The sequence below is a fragment of the Nematostella vectensis genome, chromosome 5, assembly GCF_932526225.1.
Source record: "Nematostella vectensis chromosome 5, jaNemVect1.1, whole genome shotgun sequence".
NCBI lineage: Eukaryota > Metazoa > Cnidaria > Anthozoa > Actiniaria > Edwardsiidae > Nematostella > Nematostella vectensis.
In genome coordinates, this window is record NC_064038.1 from 15575126 (window position 1) to 15595984 (window position 20859).

General features: G+C 38.1%; 1 protein-coding gene across 1 annotated transcript; it reads right to left on the minus strand.

Annotated features, from left to right (window-relative positions):
• Nucleotides 1-2627: 2627 nt before the first annotated feature.
• On the minus strand, nt 2628-6523 carry LOC5510380 (putative histone-lysine N-methyltransferase PRDM6). Its single transcript, XM_032379506.2, has 5 exons — nt 6320-6523; nt 5037-5232; nt 4532-4806; nt 4107-4368; nt 2628-3770 (listed from the first exon to the last, which is right to left on the minus strand). The coding sequence occupies exons 1-5, from the start codon at nt 6356-6358 to the stop codon at nt 2908-2910; spliced, it is 1635 nt and encodes a 544-aa protein (XP_032235397.2). The 5' UTR covers nt 6359-6523; the 3' UTR covers nt 2628-2907.
• Nucleotides 6524-20859: the final 14336 nt, after the last annotated feature.

Consider the following 20859-nt stretch of genomic DNA (forward strand, 5'->3'; position numbering starts at 1 on the left):
CTCTTCTTTACCCCTCCCCCGCTCTCTTCTTTACCCCTCACCCGCTCTCTTTTTTACCCCTCACCCGCTCTCTTCTTTACCCCTCCCCCACTCTCTTCTTTACCCCTCCCCCGCTCTCTTCTTTACCCCTCACCCGCTCTATTTTTTACCCCTCACCCACTCTCTTCTTTACCCCTCACCCACTCTCTTCTTTACCCCTCACCCACTCTCTTCTTTACCCCTCCCCCACTCTCTTCTTTACCCCTCACCCGCTCTCTTCATTACACCTCCCCTGCTCTCTTATTTACCCCTCACCCACTCTCTTCTTTACCCCTCACCCGCTCTCTTCTTTACCCCTCACCCGCTCTCTTCTTTACCCCTCACCCACTCTCTTCTTTACCCCTCACCCGCTCTCTTCTTTACCCCTCACCCGCTCTCTTCTTTACCCCTCCCCCACTCTCTTCTTTACCCCTCCCCCACTCTCTTCTTTACCCCTCACCCACTCTCTTCTTTACCCCTCCCCCACTCTATTCTTTACCCCTCACCCGCTCTCTTCTTTACCCCTCACCCGCTCTCTTCTTTACCCCTCACCCACTCTCTTCTTTACCCCTCACCCGCTCTCTTCTTTACCCCTCCCCCGCTCTCTTCTTTACCCCTCCCCCACTCTCTTCTTTACCCCTCACCCACTCTCTTCTTTACCCCTCACCCGCTCTCTTCTTTACCCCTCACCCGCTCTCTTCTTTACCCCTCACCCACTCTCTTCTTTACCCCTCACCCGCTCTCTTCTTTACCCCTCACCCGCTCTCTTCTTTACCCCTCCCCCACTCTCTTCTTTACCCCTCCCCCACTCTCTTCTTTACCCCTCACCCACTCTCTTCTTTACCCCTCCCCCACTCTATTCTTTACCCCTCACCCGCTCTCTTCTTTACCCCTCACCCGCTCTCTTCTTTACCCCTCACCCACTCTCTTCTTTACCCCTCACCCGCTCTCTTCTTTACCCCTCCCCCGCTCTCTTCTTTACCCCTCCCCCACTCTCTTCTTTACCCCTCACCCACTCTCTTCTTTACCCCTTCCCCACTCTCTTCTTTACCCCTCCCCCACTCTCTTCTTTACCTCTCACCTGCTCTCTTCTTTACCCCTCTACATTCCTCGTCTTTTCCCCTCCCCCACCCCCTTCTTTACACCTCTCCTTTCCTCTTCTCTACCCCTCCGCCACTCCCTTCTTTACCCCTTTCCTACTCCCTTCTTTACCCCTCCCCCACTCTCTTCTTTACCCCTCCCCCGCTCTCTTCTTTACCCCTCACCCGCTCTCTTTTTTACCCCTCACCCGCTCTCTTCTTTACCCCTCCCCCACTCTCTTCTTTACCCCTCCCCCGCTCTCTTCTTTACCCCTCACCCGCTCTATTTTTTACCCCTCACCCACTCTCTTCTTTACCCCTCACCCGCTCTCTTCTTTACCCCTCACCCGCTCTCTTCTTTACCCCTCACCCGCTCTCTTCTTTACCCCTCACCCGCTCTCTTCTTTACCCCTCACCCGCTCTCTTCTTTACCCCTCACCCGCTCTCTTCTTTACCCCTCACCCGCTCTCTTCTTTACCCCTCACCCGCTCTCTTCTTTACCCCTCACCCGCTCTCTTCTTTACCCCTCACCCGCTCTCTTCTTTACCCCTCACCCGCTCTCTTCTTTACCCCTCCCCCGCTCTCTTCTTTACCCCTCACCCGCTCTCTTCTTTACCCCTCACCCGCTCTCTTCTTTACCCCTCACCCGCTCTCTTCTTTACCCCTCACCCACTCTCTTCTTTACCCCTCACCCACTCTCTTCTTTACCCCTCACCCTCTCTCTTCTTTACCCCTCACCCACTCTCTTCTTTACCCCTCACCCGCTCTTTTCTTTACCCCTTACCCACTCTCTTCTTTGCCCCTCACCCACTCTCTTCTTTGTCCCTCTCCTTTCCTCTTCTTTACCACTCCCCCACTCCCTTCTTTACCCCTCCCCTACTCCCTTCTTTACCCCTACTCCACTCTCTTCTTTACCCCTCCCCCACTCTTTCCTATACCCCTCCCCCACTCCCTTATTTACACCTTCACCACTTTCTTCTTTACCCTCTCCCCACTCTCTTCTTCGACCCTCTCCCACGCTCTTCTTTACCTCTTCCCCACTCTTTTCTTTCCCCTTCTCCTTTCCTCTTCTTTTCCCCTCCCCCACTCCCTTCTTTACCCCTCTCCTTTCCTCTTCTCTACCCCTCCGCCACTCCCTTCTTTACCCCTTTCCTACTCCCTTCTTTACCCCTCCCCCACTCCCTTCTTTACCCCTCTCCCATACATTCTTTACCCCTCCTTCACTCTCTCCTTTACCCCTCCCCAACTCTTTCCTATACCCCTCCCCCACTCCCTTCTTTACCTTGCTCCCACTCCTTTCTTCACCTCTCCCCCACTCTCTTCTTTACCCGTACCCCACTCTCTTCTTTACCCACTGTTCCTTCTGTATCCCTCTCCCCTCACTCTCCTCTTAACCCCCCCCCCCCCCCAGACTCTTCTCTTTACCTCCCCCTTCTACCAGATATCTTCTTGCTAGCCCCTACGTTCTCCCCCTCCTCCCATAGAAACACTAACTCATTCTTTTTCTTGGACTCGTTGTGTTCGACGAGATATGTTTTAATGTTTTATTCATCTGCACAAAACATCTCGCAAGGCAGGAAATATCAAGTCCCACCTTCTGATGTGCACACTACAATAATACAAAATTTATTAACAAAATTACAAAATTTGTTATCGTTAAAAGCGAGGTATGGTCCAAATACATATAAAATATAACCCATAATGCCAGGTTTCATATTCATAATGTTTGTTGTGAGCATTTCAAAGATTTTTTCAGTGGCTTGCTGTTTTCGGAGTTAAAATGTTTTGTTTCCCGTTTTCCTTTTTCCAGTCACGATCTGGGCACACAGTCCCCGGGTATCTTGTGATGTCTGCTCAACTGGGAACCCTGTGTAAATGTTTTCCCGCACTTCTCGCACGTGAATGGTTTCTCGCCCGTATGCGTACGAATGTGATTGTTCAGCGTTGTTGCCCCTGAAAACGCGCGCGAGCAATACCCGCACTTGAATGGCTTCCTGCCTTGGTGAACGACAGCATGCGCGCGCAGCTCACTTGGCTGACAAAAGCTGTCTCCGCAGTGGCCGCATTGGTAGGGTCTGTTAGGAATGCGTGCGCACACGTGAATCTGAAGCATTGCACGCTGTGCGAAGGACTTCTTGCACTGTCCACATCGCCACAAACTCGTCTCGACCACATCGTTTCTTTCTGTGCCTACGACCTCTACGGGTGCTGAAGCGTCAAACTTGAAGCAGCCTTTCGATGAGGGAGAAGACAGGCTATCAGCTGACGAACCCGAGTTCGGGCTCGGTGGAAACGCGACTTTATTTGTCATCTCCACAGATGGTTTTACAGTTTTTGGTTGAGTGATCTCTAGTTCGAAGCCCTTTGAGTGTTGGGGTGATGGCTTCACTGGGGATACCATTGCAGTTTTAGCAGTTGTGCTCGTAAGAGGTTTAAAGGTTGCTGGCTTCTCAGGGCCATTTGCCTCCCTGGTAGCTCCTGGGGACTGCAGGGCACCTATTCTCTGGTAACTAAAGCGCATCTGCAAGGCTTTGTTCTTTTCAAGTCCAGAAGTGGGTCCTGTAAAGGTGAAGTTTTGTCGTTTTGTGGGCGTGGCTGGGGGTGTGACTGGACCAGCGATCGGCTCTGGTGTCTCGTGTGCTGGAACTTTCCTGAGTAACTGAAGTAGATTTCCTGTAATACAAGATTGAATTATATGTTGAACTATTTATTGAAACGATAAGATGTTTAAAAGCAGGAGAAATTTCAACGGATTTAAAAGCTGAACGCTTTTCATTATGAGAAGAAACGGTTGATTCCCAAAAGAAATGATCACCTACGATTGAGTTCTGAAGCCTTGGCAAAATTTGATTTAAATTATTTGGTCGTAATATATATTGTAAATATTGTTATCCTGGCAAAAAAAAAACTAAAACTGGAACTTGAATTAGCCGATGGAAATGGATACAGGTCTACAAATAAGGAAACCCAATCGATGGCCTTAGTCGCATTCGCATTTTGTTCACTCACCATCAGTAGTTGCTATGGCGACTTCCGCCGTTGGCGCAAATGGCATTTCCATGTACTGAGTATACTTGTCGTCATACCATACTAGCAACTCCTCCCCCATGGGGATGGTTCTGTATGTACGGTAGTAGATCTTGCCAAGATACTGGAATGCAAAGAGGTTCTGCTCCTCTTTGTTGCGCGCGCATCTTATAAATCGCATCCAGCTGGCCGTGTTGTGGTCACTGCCGTCTATGAAGCCATAGAGTCTGCCGTCTTTGAATATCTATGAGAAAGTAAAAACAATAACTTAATACCTGATTTCCGTGACTTCAGGATATCAAATGAAAGCAAAATTAGCTTCTTGAATAAGTTAAGAATTTTTACGAGACGTTTACGCAGATCAGTTAATCATGTAGATATTTCTGCCAAATGTAACGCATTTTCACCTCCCACATGTAAAAGTTTTTCTCCTTCGGTGCATCCTCTGCTTTCACCATATTTCCTTCGTAGGGCCCAATCCAAGCACCTGCAGGGATGACTGTGTTTGCCTGGATCCCATAACCTGCGCCCGGGATATTTGACTTGCAGAGTCTAACTTCATCTGGGATACTGCTTAAAGCATATGGCACTTCAGGTTTGGCAGGCTCAGCCGGTTTCTCGTGTTTCTTTTCTCCGTGATAGGGACACTTGAAATTGTCTTGAGGAGTGATGGCATCACACCCTGTGAAGTTACCAATACAAGCGTATGAATAGAAGTCCTCTTATCAATACTTTAACACACAAGCAGGATTATCTTATTTATAATATCAGCTCAAATGGCCACTACTCAGATCTTAACTATTCTATCACTCTTATCTCACTCTTGCTTCGTCTGATCCATTCACACCTCTGCGCAATGGACTTGATAAATTAAGTGTATATGTCTATAATTTTAATTAGATTGACACTTACAGAAACACATCTCATCCTCTTTCTTCGAGTCCTTTATGGACTGGTCATTCGTGGACTTGAGTTCGTCCCTCGTGTACAGGTGACGGTTAAGGTCGTCCAGAGAGAACTCGAACTTTGGCCGCGACGTCTTAAGTTTCTTCCTAGGTGGTCCAAGCTCCACATTTAGGCTTTTACTTCTGTTGAACATCCTCTGCATCTAAATAACACAATCTAATTAGCATTCAAAGTTCAAAAGACTTCTTTTCAAATTGACAGGGTTGCCGATCCGTCTATATATACTAGCTTCCGAGGCCTCGGAAGCTAGTACAATAGCTGTTTTTTTTAAACTTCGCGCAGTTTCGTTTCTACGCGCACCCCTATAAGAATAAGAGAAGTTAAATATGCATTCTCAAAAAAAGTCAATTGACACCAAAAAAGCTTATGCTAAGTATGCTCTGATTTTCAACTCATTTCACCTCTGAGATGATTTATATTGGATGCGAGCGAAACCTCCGCGCAAGGAGGTCTTTCTCAGAAGTACCTATTCAGATATAGAGCTTAGGCACATTCCGTTGTTAACACCAGTCAATGGTGCAGATTAAGATCGCATGATTTCGTGAGGCTGTGCAAAGTTGTCACTTGAAAAACAGTGATGTAAAGGGCTCGACTGTCTGAACTCACGCCATATACCGTGAATTTAAGGGTTCGCCATAGTGTGAGAACGCAGTCCATGTGGACACGCCTCTTTGCCTTCGGTCTGTTAGTATGCAAAGTGCAAATAACCAGTCAAACATTCAAGCTTGAAACAAGTTTATCTACCGGGCTGCATTTTCAATAAAGCAATAAGGCCGCGTTACTTGCTTTTATAAATACTAAATACTCCATGCTAAGTATCGGCATTGAAAACAATTTACTATCGATCACATCGCCGCTGGGGGTAATGCAGATAGTAAACACAGTCAAGTTTATTCAGAATATATTGGATCATAAAATGATATTGGTCATAGACTTCATGGAATAATTTTGGGAAAATGTGGCACAGGTCCTTCCTCAGAGATTCTTGGATTGTGTGACGTCATGAATAAATTTATTATAAATCTTGTGAATATAAATCAGAAACAAATGCACATAGAATTTCATAGAAATCTTAATGAAATTTGTCTTTAAGGTACCCCAAGAGCATAAAAAAGTGTTTTTGAGAGACATTATAATAACCAAGAAATTTTCTATTCTTACCACATACCCCATAACACTTCGCATAACGATAAACAAACACAGGCAAATCAGAATCAAGTAATTCTCACCTTAAAACTTTCCCCTGTCACTCCTTTGACCAAAGCCATAAATGTAATGCAAACCTGTTCTAAAACAAGAGATTTTTAATGCTGTAATGGATTTCTGCTGCTATGACCTCGTTAATGGTTGCTTAAGGCTGGCAAAGCTGCGCTGAAATGAACCCACCCAAGTGATCAGTGAACTTATGAGTGAATTAGCGGTATCGGCAATTGGTGAGTCACCGTGACCTATTGTACTCGCTAGCAATTTGCATAAATCGCTATTGTCCGCTACTGTGGTAAATCACTATTTTAGTGAAAAAGAAGGTTAGCCAACAGGGACGAGTGATTGTTTTTTCAACGAAAACTAATAACTTCCAGAGCGTTCCAGAAATCATGTTCATGTTTTCTGCAGACTGTGAATACATTGCTTTACAGTGCATTTCTAGGCGAAATTGTTATCTTGCTTTTATAAATGCGCCCTTCTTTTTAAGTCAATATCGAAGTTCATTATATAATTATGATTGAAGTCTCTCCTCGCTTCAACAGACCCACTTTCAATGCCGGTTTACATCAGTGATTTTCACTTGATTTATTCAACGATAGTTCTTGTGAGGTACTGTCGGAAAAAAAAAAATAAGCTCAAAATAATTACCGAAGCATGGTTTGGATTGGAATCGTTTCTATAGTGTTTGAAAAATGATAAGATCATCGACTTTTTTAAATTTATAAACCCTGTCATTAGAGTATAGTGAAAAAATTGTTATCATTTTGTCCAAATGCCTTATTATCATGGTGAGAAGTAAATAATATGTTTATACAGTTCAAAACGTTTATCACCCAATTCTCAAAGGCCAAAAAAATGAGTCCTAATCATGCTTATGTTGTCGACACACATCACCCCTATTGTCACAAAAACTCAAAGTCTGTGTTTGCTCAACTAAGACATCGAGTAGACACAGACCTAAGCGGCAAGACCTTGTTTTGAATGAAGATATACGCACCATTTTACTTTTTATTGATATTAAAGTGCTTGCATTTAAGTTGTTCAATTTTTTGAAAATTTAGTTTATGTTTTTCCCTCGCTCGACGGTAAACATTTATAATAATCGCTTGTTACGCTCTTGTGCATTTTAGTAAAAGCATCCAAATTTATAAGATGTTTTTTTTTTCAAAAGATACTGTGGAGCTAAAAAAATCTTATTAATAACCTCTAATCTTTGTGAATTGTGTGTGAATTCAACATGTTGCTTACCAAATATGTGTTGAATAATTCTTTGGATGGTCTAACATGTGCTTTTTTGGTGTTCGATGTCGATAAAACGCTAAATCACTTATCTAGAGTGTACTGATCAATAAACATTTATAGTATCAATTGAAATTTTATGTTAAAAGAAGTATTGATAAAAACTAAAAGTCGAGAAAAACTTTTTATTACTTATGGTTATTTTCAATTTTAGTCAAGAACCAACTACACCTTTTGCTATTCAATAACGGGAAAGGGACATTCATTTTTGCCAAACGTTGTGTCGTTAACGTGCATTGTACGTTCATCAACATCGCACGAAACATCTTTAGCGTGACTCGACTTTCAATAACAATGATTGAATATGCGCGAACATTTAGTAGCATCAACGGACAATCAATAAAGCAATTGGGCATTGATTCGGGATGGAATGAACATTCTTTTGCATGCAATCGGAAATTCAATTACACATTTGGACAATCAGTAGCGTTTATTGTCAATTACGAACGTTTATCGAACAAATGATTGTCAAACCACATCCATGAATGTCACCTTGATGAACATGATTGTCTGAAAAGGCACTAGTGAATTTTCTATTTCGTATAACTGATTGTCATTAAACGCTACTGATTGTCCAAACGTGCAATTGAATTTGGGCGCAAAAGAATGTTCGTTCCAATCGAATTGAATGTCCAAGTGCGTTATTGTTTCTCCGTTGATGCTAATGAATGTTCACGAATATTCAATTATTGTTATTAAAAGTCGAGTCACACTAAATGATGTTTCGTGCAATGTTGATGAACGTACAATACACGCTATCGATGTAACTTTTGGCGCAAATGAATCTCCCTTTCCCGTTAATGAACAGCAAAAGGTGTAATAAAAACAGTGAAATCAAGCGAAGCAAAGCACAAAGGGCTAGGTTTAACTACTATTGTCTTTGGGTCATTATTGCCAACAGTGGTATCGAATAAGTAATTTGGCAATGGCTTTTTTTTCCTTTTCAATTATTTATGCACCAAATTTAAAACCGGCCCCGTCTTGCAATCTATCTATGAACGAAGCATGTCGTTTTGGAATTTCAATTCGCAATTTAGTTGCATCGAAGTTGCTGCAGAGTTGCTCTTCTGGATATCTAAATATTGGCTGACAACAAAGACTGCAGTGCGTTCAATATTTTTGCACAATTTCTATTTTGCATGAGCTAGAATTGAAAAAAAAATCTAGTCATAAAATATGAGCAAAATGCGTTTATAGTGCCATTTTTTAATAACATGAATATGTTTTCTGTTTTATAAAAAAAATTGTGTTCCCCCAACGGTAATGAGTTGCATATACAATGAGAAATGAATGATTTAGGTCAAATAAAACTTAAACCAATATTGTAGTGGATTTATACAATTTGCTAAGATAACCGAGGGGCTAAAATAACAGAAGGCTATTTTCACGAAAATCGCTAAATGCGTAATCTCCCAATGTCCCGAACCCAAAGCCCAGGCAAGTAAACATATAGCTGTAAACGTTTGTAGGTTCCAAACAGTGCACATACTATTAACCTGATTTGCAAATCTCGGATCCCATTGGGATAGCTGTCAATCTCTTTTATCAAGGACACGGTGATTGCACTCGATATTGCTATTGCTTTGTGCGCTCTCCGCATAAACAAGTCGACTGTCGCTTATCTTGTTTGTTCTCGGTTAGTGAGCTGTAGGCAGCCATTCACGGTTGCTGTGGGGCTAAAGTGCTTTATCGGTTATAGACGATGATTTGGCACAATAGCAGCCCTTTTTTAAGAATTTTCGGAATGCTTTCTAGCGGCAAATAAGAATTTATAAACAATAACCAGGAGTTTTAAGCTTAGTTGGTGTATTTCGCGCGCATTTTTGTTAAACATCAATTTCATACCGTGATAAAAATGGCATTTGAATTCGCTCCCAAATGTAATTTTAGCACTGTGCTATCAATCTTGACAGTGGTGTATTGTTCTTTTACTCTTGAATAAATAGCTAAACTCCTCACACAACAGAATATTGCATGCATGATAATTAAGTACTGCGTAGGTGTTTGAACAGAATGGGGACCTGCGAAATGGGTAAAACAGAACGATAGGAGCAAATATCAGAAAATCCAATTTGAACTTTTCCGTTTAAGCTTTCTAAACTGCATATATGTATTTTTTCAGGCTCTTCGGCAACCTTAAAACAGCCCATTAAATACTTTAAATTTTTCAATAATTGAGGTAATATAAAAGAAACGTAGCTAAAAGTTGAAAACCTGCTATATATCAAAGCAAGGTCGTCATCTGATCATTTCTCGCTCATTCAACTGCGGTGTCTACGTTCGTTTGATTTTCCCACGATCATATTTTGACCTAATCAAAAAAAAGATATCGCAATTTCTAAAGAGTATTCATGGATAACAAAAGGCTAAACTAGAACAATCTCTGTTTTGTGCTGATAATAACTCAAGCTGCTCACCCTATGTGATGGAATGTTTGAGCCCGTAGCGCTAGCTCGGCGCGATGTGTACAGAGCGGAAGGATTTTAATCTTAGCGCTTAGTCTGTCTAAAGGCTTGCAAATCTCATTACACAAAGGCTTTGGAAAACAAGCTGGAGCTAATAAACAAACGTCAACACATAAAACAGTACAACTGCTAAAAGTGTTTCAAACTTAACTTTAACAAATTGGAAAACTGCAAAAAAATGGTAGAAAGTTACGAATATCGGATCACTAAACGATTCTATACATATAAGCTAGTTACATTCTTATTCAGTTTATTTTAAGATAGAATGCATTCACGGAATTAGCTAATGGTCTAGAAGATTCGTGAGACAAAAGGCCAAGAGGGAAGGCTTGAAAAGGGCGGACCTTCGCATAACAAGTGAAATATTAACTCCATTGCCTAAGTCATGCGCACAAAAGACATCAAGACGTTTTTGTCTTACTGAACACTTCCAAGAGCTTCTGCATCAAGGGTATCTATACATGATCCCGGGCTGGCGCTTAACCCGAATCATATAAAGATACCCAAAGGCTAAGTTCAAACGTCGTATTATCCATGAACCGTATTCAATGTCAATGCGTTCAAATGAAGATGAAACAATCGACTCGATTTATTTGCATGCATTTGCATTGAATACGGCTCATGGATAATACGACGTTTGAACTTAGCCTAAATGTCGAAATGCAAGTAACATAAAATAAGTAGTTTTGGAGTCAATTTTGATTTTCATCTGAGTGGACGCTCAAAAGTTCTGCAAGTTCATGTCTGTTTATCTTATTCGCTAATAAGTTAATATCCATCGATCATTAGATTTCCGAGCGTTAGAAGTGTCCAAAGAGTCATTCATTTGTCACTTGCCTTCTAGTGCTTTTGCACGCATGATTTAATACTCATTTACCATCTGTTCAACAACCCATTAAATCCCGCGCTCCCGAAAGTCATTTGACTTACAGTAAAACTATGCACTCATCACCACAAACCAAGATTAAATTCGCTTCTTTTTATTATAGAAGTCACTCAAGCCGTGGAATATCCAATAACTTTTACTGCAGCACTGAGATGGTTTCTTGCGAGCCTGCTACTAGCATTGATTGGTTGCTTGATAGCTGATTGAATATGATTGAGTATGATACAGAATGAGCAAACCAGGGACAAAATTATGTTGTCCTGTTCATGCCGCGAGCCTATAGGGAAAAAATACCCTCGTCAGAGACCTACCTTACTAAGCTAGTGTTGTCCGTGAATAGTTCATCCGTCAAAACTGAGTTTATAACAGTTTCTGAAGCTCACTACTTCCGAATTCCTTCCAGAAAAATCGAAGAACTTGTGTTTGTTTGTTTGTTTGTTTTTAAAAGCGTATTTTTTTCACGGTTTTTTTTGTCTATATAAAAAATATTTTCTGATTTACGCACTGGAACTATGTTCGCTATAAAAGCATGGGGCATTCTGGATACCAAATGGGCTATAGTCTCTTGCGACAGTTTATTTCATAATACTCATTTACTGACAAGATTAACGGATTTTAGGTCAAAAGTCTGTCTGCGTATGCGGCCTAATTAGATTTAGCTTTAATAAAGTAGAAATGGACCAAATAAAACCAATCTAAACAGAATATACGAAGGATTAAAATGATAGGAAAAGCGTAATTTTCGCAATTATGACCTTTCACGTGAGTATATCGCTTCACTGACCACAGGGATCCCGCACTGACCCATGCTGTTTCGTAAAGAAAAACAAGACTGAAAATGTCACGAATTAAATGATTGACTAAAATAGTGCAATGGAATATTCAGGAAATTTTGCTGTGTTTTCCGGAGGAAGTGAGAGATATGTGAAAACAGGCACACGGACCTTCATGTTTTATAACCGACACGAACTCTCGGGCACTTGAAATCCTGTAAATATTTTGAGTAATCAAGCGAAACAAAGATTCTAACTGATGGGCAGACATAATGTTTTCCAAACTAGTGGCTCGTATTTTAGGAACGTCAAATAGGCTTTTTTTGTGTTCTTAGAATTGCATTAATTTTACTAAAAATTGGCCTGCCCCCTATTTGTAGTATTATAAGCTCGACAACTAAACCTACAGAAAACAGACGTAAATGTTGATACTGTAGTCGTACTATTGCTTACTCATTTTGAGCTTCACAATGAACACCTTACACTTAGCAAATTATAACATGGGGCTTGAGTATTTTTTACTTGATGTCTTTACTATTTTTTGCGCAAGCAAAAGCGCTAACGGAAGCGAAACACAAGTGAGAATCGGTCAAACACAAGACAATCTAGCAGTTGCGTTCTCCTGCGCTTGCCTTTACGTGTGTGCAAAAATTACGTGCGTTGCGCTTGCACTTACGCCTAAGTGAGAATCAACTCTAAATGTGAAACATCTGCGCTTTACTGACTGATCAGGGCAAATCGTTTCCTACTGCGAAGCCGTTCTTGGAGAGTGATGCCACCAAGAACGGCTGGGCAACAGCTTAAGCAAATCAATGGCAGACATCATTCACAATAATATTCAATGTTTTTCTTTTGATGAAAAAGTTTTAGGTTAGTTCAAACGTGTTATCCATGAGCCGTATTCAAAACAAATGCGTGCCTTGAACCATGAAAATGGCGGGAATATTGCTCACATGTTCAATGAACCAAAAAGTCAATAATACATTTAGCATACAGACCTAAAAAGAACATATCAAACAACGTTAAGAATTATACGAGAAACGGATTTTAAGGTATAGAATTAAAACTTGTACTATTTTCGTTAACCAGTTCGGTTCTCTTTTCTATAAGCTGCATATAACTGGCATTCTTTCATTACTTCTTCCATACTCCTTTGATAAAATACCACTAACATGAAAATTCGCACGAACATTACATAACGCTACTAGAGCACACTAGCGAGTTTTGATGTCATTTTTGTCGCATCTTGAGCGCGCGAGAGAAATTTCGCTAGTGAAAACCGGCCTTTAGAAACCCAGGAGAATCCTAATCATTCATCAGGGCTTTCCATAATTTATACAAAAAAGCCCCATTTTCTTTTAGAATTTCCTATTCATTTTTATTATAATATATCAATAAAAGTTATCTATTTCTTATAAGGTTCTCGTTTACCACTGGGACTCATTTCGGATGTCAAAAAAGCTATGAACAAGTGTACAAGAATGTAGTCAATGGTAGATAAACAAGTGCGCAACTCACTTTTGGCGCGCGGGTTAAACATGAGTAGAGCAATGTTTTTTAATACGAGTCAGCTTAATGCACAAGTGTATATTCACTGTGCAAGCTGGCTACTCATTTGCTTTAGTTTCTCGTCATGGCACGGACTAGAATTCGATTGAAATGTGTGCGCAATGCTATCAACAGTGCGGGAGTGACGGGGTATGATATGAGGTGTAAATAACTAGATGCACTCTTAAATAGCTGGAAATCTTTCTACCAGAAAACAACTTCTCATTTCTTTTGCGGCAATTTGCAATGTTCTGCGAACTATCACAGACGATTTCCAAGAGCTAAATCGCCTTCTAGCTTCCGTCATTCAACATTCTTGAAGCGGATGCATTGGCCATCATTTAAAAAATGGTTTTAAATCAACTCTCCGCATAGAGCTGACCAATCAAAAAGCAAAAAATTTACTTTCTTTAGTTTAAATGAAAGGTACTTCCCTTAGTTTAAATGAAATGTACTTCCCTTAGTTTAAATGAAATGTACTTCCCTTAGTTAAAATGAAATGTGCTTCCCTTAGTTAAAATGAAATGTGCTTCCCTTAGTTAAAATGAAATGTACTTCCCTTAGTTTAAATGAAATGTACTTCCCTTAGTTAAAATGAAATGTACTTCCCTTAGTTTAAATACTTCCCTTAGTTAAAATAAAATGTACTTCCCTTAGTTTAAATGAAATGTACTTCCCTTAGTTTAAATGAAATGTACTTCCATTAGTTTAAATGAAATGTACTTTCCTTAGTTTAAATGAAATGTACTTCCATTAGTTTAAATGAAATGTACTTCCCTTAGTTTAAATGAAATGTACTTCCATTAGTTTAAATGAAATGTACTTACCTTAGTTTAAATGAAATGTACTTCCTATAGTTTAAATGAAATGTACTTCCCTTAGTTTAAATGAAATGTACTTCCCTTAGTTTAAATGAAATGTACTTCCATTAGTTTAAATGAAATGTACTTCCATTAGTTTAAATGAAATGTACTTCCCTTAGTTTAAATGAAATGTACTTCCCTTAGTTAAAATAAAATGTACTTCCCTTAGTTTGAATGAAATGTACTTCCCTTAGTTTAAATGAAATGTACTTCCCTTAGTTTAAATGAAAGGTACTTCCCTTAGTTTAAATGAAATGTACTTCCCTTAGTTAAAATGAAATGTACTTCCCTTAGTTAAAAGGAAATGTACTCCCTTTAGTTAAAACGAAATGTACTTCCTTTAGTTTAAATGAAATGTACTTCCCTTAGTTAAAATGTAATGTACTTCCCTTAGTTTATATGAAATGTTCGTCCCTTAGTTTAAATGAAATGTACTTCCCTTAATTAAAATGAAATGTACTTCCCTTAGTTAAAATGAAATGTACTTCCCTTAGTTTAAATGAAATGTACTTCCCTTAGTTAAAATGTAATGTACTTCCCTTAGTTAAAATGAAATGTACTTCCCTTAGTTTAAATGAAATGTACTTCCTTTAGTTTAAATGAAATGTACTTCCCTTAGTTAAAATGTAATGTACTTCCCTTAGTTTAAATGAAATGTAATTCCTTTAGTTAAAATGAAACGTACTTCCCATAGTTTAAATGAAATGTATTTTCCTTAATTAAAATAAAATGTATTTCCATTAGTTTAAATGAAATGTACTTCCCATAGTTTAAATGAAATGTACTTCCCTTAGTTAAAATGAAATGTGCTTCCCTTAGTTAAAATGAAATGTGCTTCCCTTAGTTAAAATGAAATGTACTTCCCTTAGTTTAAATGAGATGTACTTCAATTAGTTAAAATGAAATGTACTTCCCTTAGTTTAAATACTTCCCTTAGTTAAAATAAAATGTACTTCTCTTAGTTTAAATGAAATGTACTTCCATTAGTTTAAATGAAATGTACTTTCCTTAGTTTAAATGAAATGTACTTCCATTAGTTTAAATGAAATGTACTTCCCTTAGTTTAAATGAAATGTACTTCCATTAGTTTAAATGAAATGTACTTACCTTAGTTTAATTGAAATGTACTTCCCTTAGTTTAAATAAAATGTACTTCCCTTAGTTTAAATGAAATGTACTTCCCTTAGTTTAAATGAAATGTACTTCCATTAGTTTAAATGAAATGTCTTTCCATTAGTTTAAATGAAATGTACTTCCCTTAGTTTAAATGAAATGTACTTCCCTTAGTTAAAATGAAATGTACTTCCCTTAGTTTAAATGAAATGTACTTCCCTTAGTTTAAATGAAATGTACTTCCCTTAGTTTAAATGAAATGTACTTCCCTTAGTTTGAATGAAATGTACTTCCCTTAGTTTAAATGAAATGTACTTTCCTTCCCTTCCCCAACCGTCAACACATAAAACAGCTAAAAGTAATTCAAAAACTTTAACGAATAGAAAATCTGCAAAAAATGTTCGAAAGTTGTGAATATCGGATCACTAAACGATTCTATACATATAAGCTAGTTACATTCTTATTCAGTTTATTTGAAGATAGAATGCATTCACGGAATTAGCTAATGCTCTAGAAGATTCGTGGGACAAAAGGCCAAGAGGGAAGGCTTGAAAAGGGCGGACCTTCGCATAAAAATTAAAATATTAACTCCATTGCCTAAGTCATGCGCATAAAAGACATCAAGACGTTTTTGTCTTACTGAACACTTCCAAGAGCTTGTGCATCAAGGGTATCTATACATGATCCCGGACTGGCGCTTAACCCGAATCATACAAAGATACCCTAAGGCTAAGTTCAAACGTCGTATTATCCATTAACCGTATTCAATGCCAATGCGTTCAAATGAAGATGAAACAATCGACTCGATTTATTTGCATGCATTTGCATTGAATACGGCTCATGGATAATACGACGTTTGAACTTAGCCTAAATGTCGAAATGCAAGTAACATAAAATAAGTAGTTTTGGAGTCAATTTTGATTTTCATCTGAGTGGACGCTCAAAAGTTCTGCAAGTTCATGTCTGTTTATCTTATTCGCTAATAAGTTAATATCCATCGATCATTAGATTTCCGATCGTTAGAAGTGTCCAAAGAGTCATTCATTTGTCACTTGCCTTCTAGTGCTTTTGCACGCATGATTTAATGCTCATTTACCATCTGTTCAACAACCCATTAAATCCCGCGCTCTCGAAAGTCATTTGACTTACAGTACAACTATGCACTCATCATCACAAACCAAGATTAAATTCGCTTCTTTTTATTATAGAAGTCAGTCAAGCCGTGTAATATCCAATAACTTTTACTGCAGCACTGAGATGGTTTCTTGCGAGCCTGCTGCTAGCATTGATTGGTTGTTTGATAGTTGATTGAATATGATTGAGTATGATACAAAATGAACAAACCAGGGATAAATTTATGTTGTCCTGCTCATGCCGCGAGCCTATAGGGAACAATACCCTCGTCAGAGACCTACCTTACTAAGCTAGTGTTGTCCGTGAATAGTTCATCCGTCAAAACTGAGTTTATAACAGTTTATGAAGCTCACTACTTCCAAATTCATTCCAGAAAAATCGATGAACTATTGTTTGTTTGTTTTTTAAGCGTATTGTTTTTCAAGTTTTTTTTTGTCTATATAAAAAATATTTTCTGATTTACGCACTGGAACTATGTTCGCTATAAAAGGCATGGGGCATTCTGGATACCAAATGGCCTATAGTCTCTTGCGACAGTTTATTTAGTAATACTCATTTACTGACAAGATTAACGGATTTTAGGTTAAAGTCTGTCTGCGTATGCAGCCTTATTTGATTTAGCTTCAATAAAGTAGAAATGGACCAAATAAAACCAATTTAAACAGAATATACAAAGGATTAAAAATGATAGGAAAAGCGTAATTTTCGCAATTATGACCTTTCACGTGAGTATATCGCTTCACTGACCACAGGGATCCCGCACTGACCCATGCTGTTTGGTAAAGAAAAACAAGACTGAAAATGTCACGAATTAAATGATTGACTAAAATAGTGCAATGGAATATTCAGGAAATTTTGCTGTGTTTCCCGGAGGAAGTGAGAGATATGTGAAAACAGGCACGCGGACCTTCATGTTTTATAACCGACACGAACTCTCGGGCACTTGAAATCCTGTAAATATTTTGAGTAATCAAGCGAAACAAAGCTTCTAACTGATGGGCAGACATAATGTTTTCCAAACTAGTGGCTCGTATTTTAGGAACGTCAAATAGGCTTATTTTTAAGTTCTTAGAATTGCATTAATTTAACTAAAAATTGGCCTGCCCCCTATTTGTAGTATTATAAGCTCGACAACTAAACCTACAGAAAACAGACGTAAATGTTGATACTGTAGTCGTACTATTGCTTACTTATTTGGAGCTTCACAATGAACACCTTACACTTAGCAAATTATAACATGGGGCTTGAGTATTTTTTACTTGATGTCTTTACTATTTTTTGCGAAAGCAAAAGCGCTAACGGAAGCGAAACACAAGTGAGAATCGGTCAAACACAAGACAATCAAGCAGTTGCGTTCTCCTGCGCTTGCCTTTACGTGTGTGCAAAAATTACGTGCGTTGCGCTTGCATTACGCCTAAGTGAGAATCAACTCTAAATGTACAACATCTGCGCTTTACTGACTGATCAGGGCAAATCGTTTCCTACTGCGAAGCCGTTCTTGGAGAGTGATGCCACCAAGAACGGCTGGGCAACAGCTTAAGCAAATCAATGGCAGACATCATTCACAATAATATTCAATGTTTTCCTGTTGATGAAAAAGTTTTAGGTTAGTTCAAACGTGTTATCTATGAGCCGTATTCAAAACAAATGCGTGCTTTGAACTATGAAAATGGCGGGAATATTGCTCACATGTTCAATGAACCAAAAAGTCAATAATACATTTAGCATACAGACCTAAAAAGAACATATCAAACAACGTTAAGAATTATACGAGAAACGGATTTTAAGGTATAGAATTAAAACTTGTACTATTTTCGTTAACCAGTTCGGTTCTCTTTTCTATAAGCTGCATATAACTGGCATTCTTTCATTACTTCTTCCATACTCCTTTGATAAAATACCACTAACATGAAAATTCGCACGAACATTACATAACGCTACTAGAGCACACTAGCGAGTTTTGATGTCATTTTTGTCGCATCTTGAGCGCGCGAGAGAAATTTCGCTAGTGAAAACCGGCCTTTAGAAACCCAGGAGAATCCTAATCATTCATCAGGGCTTTCCATAATTTATACAAAAAAGCCCCATTTTCTTTTAGAATTTCCTAGATATTTTCATTATAATATTTCAATAAAAGTTATCTATTTCTTATAAGGTTCTCGTTTACCACTGGGACTCATTTCGGATGTCAAAAAAGCTATGAACAAGTGTACAAGAATGTAGTCAATGGTAGATAAACGAGTGCGCAACTCACTTTTGGCGCGCGGGTTAAACATGAGTAGAGCAATGTTTTTTAATACGAGTCAGCTTAATGCACAAGTGTATATTCACTGTGCAAGCTGGCTACTCATTTGCTTTCGTTTCTCGTCATGGCACGGACTAGAATTCGATTGAAATGTGTGCGCAATGCTATCAACAGTGCGGGAGTGACGGGGTATGATATGAGGTGTAAATAACTAGATGCACTCTTAAATAGCTGAAGATCTTTCTACCAGAAAACAACTTCTCATTTCTTTTGCGGCAATTTGCAATGTTCTGCGAACTATCACCGAAGCTTTCCAAGAGCTAAATCGCCTTCTAGCTTCCGTCATTCAAAATCCTTGAAGCGGATGCATTGGCCATCATTTAAAAGATGGTTTTAAATCAACTCTCCGCATAGCGCTGACCAATCAAAAAGCAAAAAATTTACTTCCTTTACTTTAAATGAAGTGTGCTTCCCTTAGTTCAAATGAAATGTACTTCCCTTAGTTTAAATGAAATGTACTTCCCTTAGTTAAAATGAGATGTACTTCCCTTAGTTTAAATGAAATGTACTTCCCTTAGTTTAAATGAAATGTACTTCCATTAGTTTAAATGAAATGTACTTCCCTTAGTTTAAATGAAATGTACTTTCCTTAGTTTAAATGAATGGTACTTCCCTTAGTTTAAATGAAATGTACTTCCCTTAATTAAAATGAAATGTACTTCCCTTAGTTAAAATGAAATGTACTTCCCTTAGTTTAAATGAAATGTACTTCCCTTAGTTAAAATGTAATGTACTTCCCTTAGTTAAAATGAAATGTACTTCCCTTAGTTTAAATGAAATGTACTTCCCTTAGTTAAAATGAAATGTACTTCCTTTAGTTTAAATGAAATGTACTTCCCTTAGTTAAAATGAAATGTACTTCCCTTAATTTAAATGAAATGTACTTCCCTTAGTTTAAAGGAAATTTACTTTCTTTAGTTAAAACGAAATGTACTTCCTTTAGGTTAAATGAAATGTACTTCCCTTAATTAAAATGTAATGTACTTCCCTTAGTTTAAATGAAATGTACTTCCCTTAGTTAAAATGAAACGTACTTCCCATAGTTTAAATGAAATATATTTTCCTTAGAAAAAATGAAATGTACTTCCCTTAGTAAAAAGGATATGTACTTCCCTTAGATCAAATGAAATGTTCTTCCCTTAATTTAAATGAAATGTACTTCCCTTAGTTTAAATGAAATGTACTTCCCTTAGTTAAAATGAAATGTACTTCCTTTAGTTTAAATGAAATGTACTTCCCTCATTTAAAATGTAATGTACTTCGCTTAGTTTAAATGAAATGTAATTCCCTTAGTTAAAATGAAACGTACTTCCCATAGTTTAAATGAAATGTATTTTCCTTATTTAAAATGAAATGTACTTTCATTAGTTTAAATGAAATGTACTTTCCTTAGTTTAAATGAATTGTACTTCCCTTAGTTTAGATATAATGTACTTCCCTTAGTTTAAATGAAATGTACTTCCATTAGTTTAAATGAAATGTACTTCCCTTAGTTTAAATGAAATGTACCTTCCTTAGTTAAAATGAAATGTACTTCCCTTAGTTAAAATGCAGTGTACTTCCCTTAGTTTAAATAAAATATACTTCCCTTAGTTTAAATGAAATGTACTTTCCTTAGTTTAAATGAAATGTAGTTTCATTAGTTTAAATGAAATGTATTTCCATTAGTTTAAATAAAATGTACTCCCTTAGTTTAAATGAAATGTACTTCCCTTAGTTAAAATGAAATGTACTTCCCTTAGTTTAAATGAAATGTTCTTTCCTTAGTTTAAATGAAATGTACTTCCCTTAGTTTAAATGAAATGTACTTCCCTTAGTTAAAATGAAATGTACTTTCCTTAGTTTAAATGAAATGTAGTTTCATTAGTTTAAATGAAATGTATTTCCATTAGTTTAAATAAAATGTACTCCCTTAGTTCAAATGAAATGTTTTTCCCTTAGTTAAAATGAAATGTACTTCCCTTAGTTTAAATGAAATGTTCTTTCCTTAGTTTAAATGAAATGTACTTCCCTTAGTTTAAATGAAATGTACTTCCCTTAGTTAAAATGAAATGTGTTCTAGTGGTGTCTAGTGTTTTAGTGCTAGTTAGTGGCTAGTGTTTTAGTACTAGTTAGTGGCTAGTGTTTTAGTACTAGTTAGTGGTTAGTGTTTTAGTACTAGTTAGTGGCTAGTGTTT

Bases quoted from the DNA above. Each gene is read 5' to 3' on its own strand.
- LOC5510380 (XM_032379506.2), bottom strand. From the start codon at position 6,358: ATGGCTTTGGTCAAAGGAGTGACAGGGGAAAGTTTTAAG. The intron at 5,233-6,319 runs GTGAGAATTACT...TGTGTTATTTAG, and splicing joins TGACAGGGGAAAGTTTTAAG to ATGCAGAGGATGTTCAACAG. The intron at 4,807-5,036 runs GTAAGTGTCAAT...GTAACTTCACAG, and splicing joins AGAGGATGAGATGTGTTTCT to GGTGTGATGCCATCACTCCT.